The sequence below is a fragment of the Penaeus monodon genome, chromosome 6 (genome assembly GCF_015228065.2).
Source record: "Penaeus monodon isolate SGIC_2016 chromosome 6, NSTDA_Pmon_1, whole genome shotgun sequence".
Classification (NCBI taxonomy): Eukaryota; Metazoa; Arthropoda; class Malacostraca; order Decapoda; family Penaeidae; genus Penaeus; species Penaeus monodon.
Genome location: NC_051391.1, coordinates 169828 through 174827, shown reverse-complemented (window position 1 = coordinate 174827; position 5000 = coordinate 169828). Strand labels below are relative to the sequence as shown.

The following is a 5000-nucleotide window of genomic DNA, read 5'->3' as shown; positions in this document are numbered from 1 at the left end:
TGAAAGAAATACAGAGAGGAGGAACAGAGGAACATGCCCTTCTTAGCTTTACCTTGTATTTCATTCCTTAATAAAAAGCTAAAAGTGGGGGGGGAGGGGAGGAGGAGGAGGAGGAGGAGGAGGAAAGGAGGAGGAGGAGGAGGAGGAGGAGGAGGAGGAGGAGGAGGAGGAGGAGGAGGAGGAGAAGGAGGAGGAGGAGGAGGATTGAGAAAAAGAGGAGGAGGAGGAGGAGGATGAAGAGGAAGAGGAAGAGGTGTAGTAGTATTAGTAGAAGGGAGATGATAACTAACAAGGAAATGGCAAAAAAAGAGGGAAAAAAAAAAAAAAAAAAAAAAAAAAACAGTAGAAACCGCAAAAGAAAACCAATTTCCAACTGTTACCAAGATGCTCTGAAGTGGTGAACTCGTGTACAAGCTCCTTGAGGTATTCGGGACGGTCGACACCCTTCTTGCCCGAACGTTTTTCTAGCCGCTCATAGCTAGTGAACATGCTGTGTCACGAACACACTGCAACAGTGAAGTGCATTAGAGATTTCTACATATATACTTATATTATCCATTCTTGTACTGGAAAAGGCAAACCATAATGGCAATGGAAAAGGCAAACCCCATGGACACTATCTAGGTATTCATAACCCTTACTACCTGGATGACATGACCATCACGTTATGAAAAAAAATGGCTTGAGGGGCAGGTAACGTGAACACGCCGTCATGGGAAAATTTGGCTGTGGGCCAGGGTGACATGAATTTGACATTGAGAGCATTTCAGTTGATGGCCAGGGTGAGGGAAATGACTCGCCAAGAGTGCATAAACCTCTTGGAGGGTGATTATACTTATTTAGCATTTAGGAGAGGGATTTTGCACTATTTCCAGTGATAAAATGAGTGTGCAATGAGCCACAATCCGTGAGCCATAATTGGAAGAGCGCTGCCTCCAGGAAGGACCCCACTTCTGTCCTAAGCATCCTATTCCACCAGCTGTGACTGGCAGCACAGGTTGTATTAGAGAAAATTGGATATTAAAAAAAAAAAAAGTTACTTATTGTATTTATTACTGCAGTTATAGACTAACTATAGAGATGATATGGTGTCTGTGCAAGGAGATTAGTCTATTACCATCTGGACAAAGCAAAGCAAATGACAAATACAGACATTGGAAAATGGATAAAAAACTAAAAACACTTACGCAGAAAATGAGAAAATACCACTCCAAAGGGGAGGCATGGAGACCTGTCACGGCACATGAGTGTTCTCGTGTGCCTCGCCTACAGGCAGCACACCCGTCAGAGTAGCTGCTGACATAAACTTAAAGTTCGTATTTTGGGCCACGTAATGCAGTGAAGCATCCAGATCCAATGGGTTAAATAGCACTAAATCTGATTCTTTTCTGCAGCTATTCTCTCCATGTAAATATTGCCATTTTCCAGGCATCATCATGAACTCTTATTGTCTACATGCACCACACATGGACCTGCCATGCCAAACGTGCAGTGTTAACTTTGCATGTTAATACTACAAGCTACTAACACTAAATCACCATACAGTGTGTTGGCAGTGCTTCACAAAATAAACACACACACACACACACACACACACACAAACATACACACACACAAACATACACACACACAAACATACACACACACAAACATACACACACACAAACATACACATACACAAACACAAACACAAACACGGAAATGTTCCATTCTTTTACAAAAAGGCTCTTATGAAAAATTAAAAAACTTATCCCAAAGGTCCACGGAAAATGTTGTGTTCACTGTGGTATTGTTTTGTGAAATGTTTACTTGACTTTGCAAGAAAAATATATATATATTTTTTTTAACGATGCTATTATTTTTACTACAGAGAGAGAGAGAGAGAGAGAGAGAGAGAGAGAGAGAGAGAGAGAGAGAGAGAGAGAGAGAGAGAGAGAGAGAGAGAGAGAGAGAGAGAGAGAGACATAAATACACAGAAATATATATAGGTAATACATGCATATATAAGCACAAATATATATATATTCATTCATTCATATATACATACATACATATCATACATACATACATATATATATATACACATATGTAAATATAATATATACACATATGTAAATATATATATATACACATATGTAAATATATATATATATACATATGTAAATATATATATATATATATATATATATACATATGTAAATATATATATATATATACATATGTAAATATATATATATATATATATATATATATATATATATATATAATATACATACATGTACATGCATATTTACTTAATTTTGCACATGTCAATACATATATACTTAGATATTCACACACACACACACACACACACACACACACACACACACACACACACACACACACACATACACATACACATACACATACACATACACATACACATACACATACACACACACACACACACACACACACACACACACACACACACACACACACACACACACACACACACACACCTCATAATGCTAGGCTGTGCTCAGCCACTGTCCATACATATCAATGAACCATCCACCTGCCTGCCAATCCTTCAAGTCATTGGTCTCTGGAGACTCCTGCACCTCAAGAAGCATCCATCATCCTGATACCGATGACTTTGCTGCTACCCTAGGCTAGGCAGGTATTTACAGGTACTACTTTGTTTTTTTTTTCTTTTTTTCTTTTTTTTAATAAGTAATATTAACGTTCGTCTTTTGGGGATGGACACACTTGCCAGAGACAAAGTTCCAAACTCCATCACAAAATTTATTTAACAATCCAAGTTGACATGATTGGGTGAGCCTCCCCACACCCCCCCTGAGAAAACATTGTCTTCACCTTGGTATGCACAGCAAGATAGAATTGTGAGCGGTGCTTTCTGCGATCTTTCCTCATTATTTGGGGTGCTAGCGTTCATGTCTGCAGATTATTTCTTGTGCTGACGACTTCAATTTTTTGTCCTCTACAAGATTAACATCAATGTTTCATGTGTTCATTGTGACCATTACATATGTTTTCTTCAATATCAACACAGATCTTACTCTACATAATTGCTATTCTCTTTACAACTTTAAATATATAAATAAATAAAAGAAGATATTTCTCCTTCTATGTCATATATTAGGAAGGTTGACCACACCCATATACTTCATTTAAGGAAAAAAATTATAGATGAGAAAGAACATTTCTACAATGTTCCATCAGTTGTGTGTATTGCCGTATGAAATTATCCATTCTCTCATATTTCTTTCCATGTCTGTCATGAAAAGCTCCATTCACTAGGCACACTGATTTTTAAATTTTTGTATCCATTTTTTTCTTGATTTTGGCAGCTTTCTAAATCCTAAGCTTTGGCAGTGATTGAGTCTTTGGCAACGACCTGACTTCTTCAATAGGAGGCCACAGAGAGCATTCAGAGTCAAGCAATCAATGAACTGTATACCCTGCAGTGCTGGTGCTGATCCATAAACTTTGAGATAAGAGATATACATAACAAGGGAACTACAGTTTCAGGAAATTATTATAATATGGCTTCTAGAAGATTAGAGATAATGATAAATAAATAAAGTTACAGTAAGTTACAGGTCACAAGGGATGTTACGGGTTTACTTATAGTGACTAATAAATCAGGTAACGTCCTATCTTGCATAATATAGGTAGTGATTTCTGGTCTTTGCCAAAGCGCCAAAGGCACGAGCTCATGGCAAATGAAGGACAGGCAGATGCAAACCTAAGTTCAAGAATTATCCTTATATCCAAAAAATCCTTATTTTTGGAATACCTCTTGCTTTAAAAACCTGTCGCAAACTGCTGTTATAACAACCAACATAATGTCATGAGCAGCTTTAACTTTCTTATTGAAATGTCCATTTCATTTCACCTGAGAATACTGTAGAACCCCCAAGCAATTTATTGTCAAATAAGGAACACAACCCAGCTTGGTCTTGCCAGAACACACGAGGCGGAGTCTTCCTGGCCTTTGCCGGAGCACCAAGATCACAAGAGACACGGCAATCACTCAGTACCATGTGTACTGAACGAGTTATTTCCTGTATAAAATAAACCCTTCCCTTTGCAACCTGCAGTGGAAGCGAAACCCATAACCTAGTCAAAGCAAACAAAACCGAATCCATAGACGAAACTCGCACAGCCACATCCCTGGGCCGCATCCTTTCCCTAAATTTACGACTGTTCCTCGGCAAAGACCGAAAGCACATCTCGGCAAAAAGCTCTCGTGCATTCCCTGAAAACCAACACATGGTAATCACACACAGTGTTTACAACTTTACATCTTGTGCTCTAACTACTGACGAAATATCTCGACATTCTGCCCTTAATCTACAATACTTCCTCCAAAAAAGATGGCTTGACTTGCCCAACGCCTCTATAGAACCGAATTTCCTTCATGTAAAATCATGAACTACAAAAAAAAACTACAACAAAATCTCACATGAATTACGCCTACAGTAGTTAACAACTAAACAAACAAACAAACTACGAACCCAAGTTGAAAATCAGGCATAAAACAAGGCACGAGAAATGAACCTTAAAAGTCAAAAAGGATAAAAAAAGGAAAAAAGAAAACCTCGAAACACAGCTCAAGCCAAGAGCCTAATGAAACCAAGTGACAAATCTTAAGAAAACAATAAAAGGTTTTTTTCTTCTTCTCCCTCACTTAACCCACGGCAAAACAACGCCACAAACGGAATAAGAATCAAAGACAAACCCGATCCGATAAAAAAGGCAGAAGCCTCCCCATCCCAAGCATGGAAATCACGACTTCCCCAAAAATCAAAAACAAAAACAAAAAAACACAATTCATATCTCTCCCATTTCCCCCCATTCCACACCCTTAATTCCTCGAGCACGGCCTCGCAGCCCAGAGTCCTCACCTAAATCCATCGTTGGGCGAGTCAGGAGGCCATTTCAGGAGGTCAAATAAGGTGGAAAAAGTGACGGAAATCGGAGAGGAAAAA

General features: G+C 38.6%; 1 protein-coding gene across 1 annotated transcript in view; it reads right to left on the bottom strand.

Annotated features, from left to right (window-relative positions):
* Positions 1–5000, bottom strand: part of LOC119574108 (armadillo repeat-containing protein 7-like) — a gene marked incomplete at its 3' end in the record, with an annotated part of 5343 nt that overhangs the window by 288 nt on the left and 55 nt on the right. The window contains 2 exon segments of the mRNA XM_037921182.1: positions 381–506; positions 4917–5000. The exon segment at positions 4917–5000 is cut by the window's right edge and continues 55 nt beyond it. Coding sequence (XP_037777110.1) covers positions 381–489 — 109 coding nt within the window.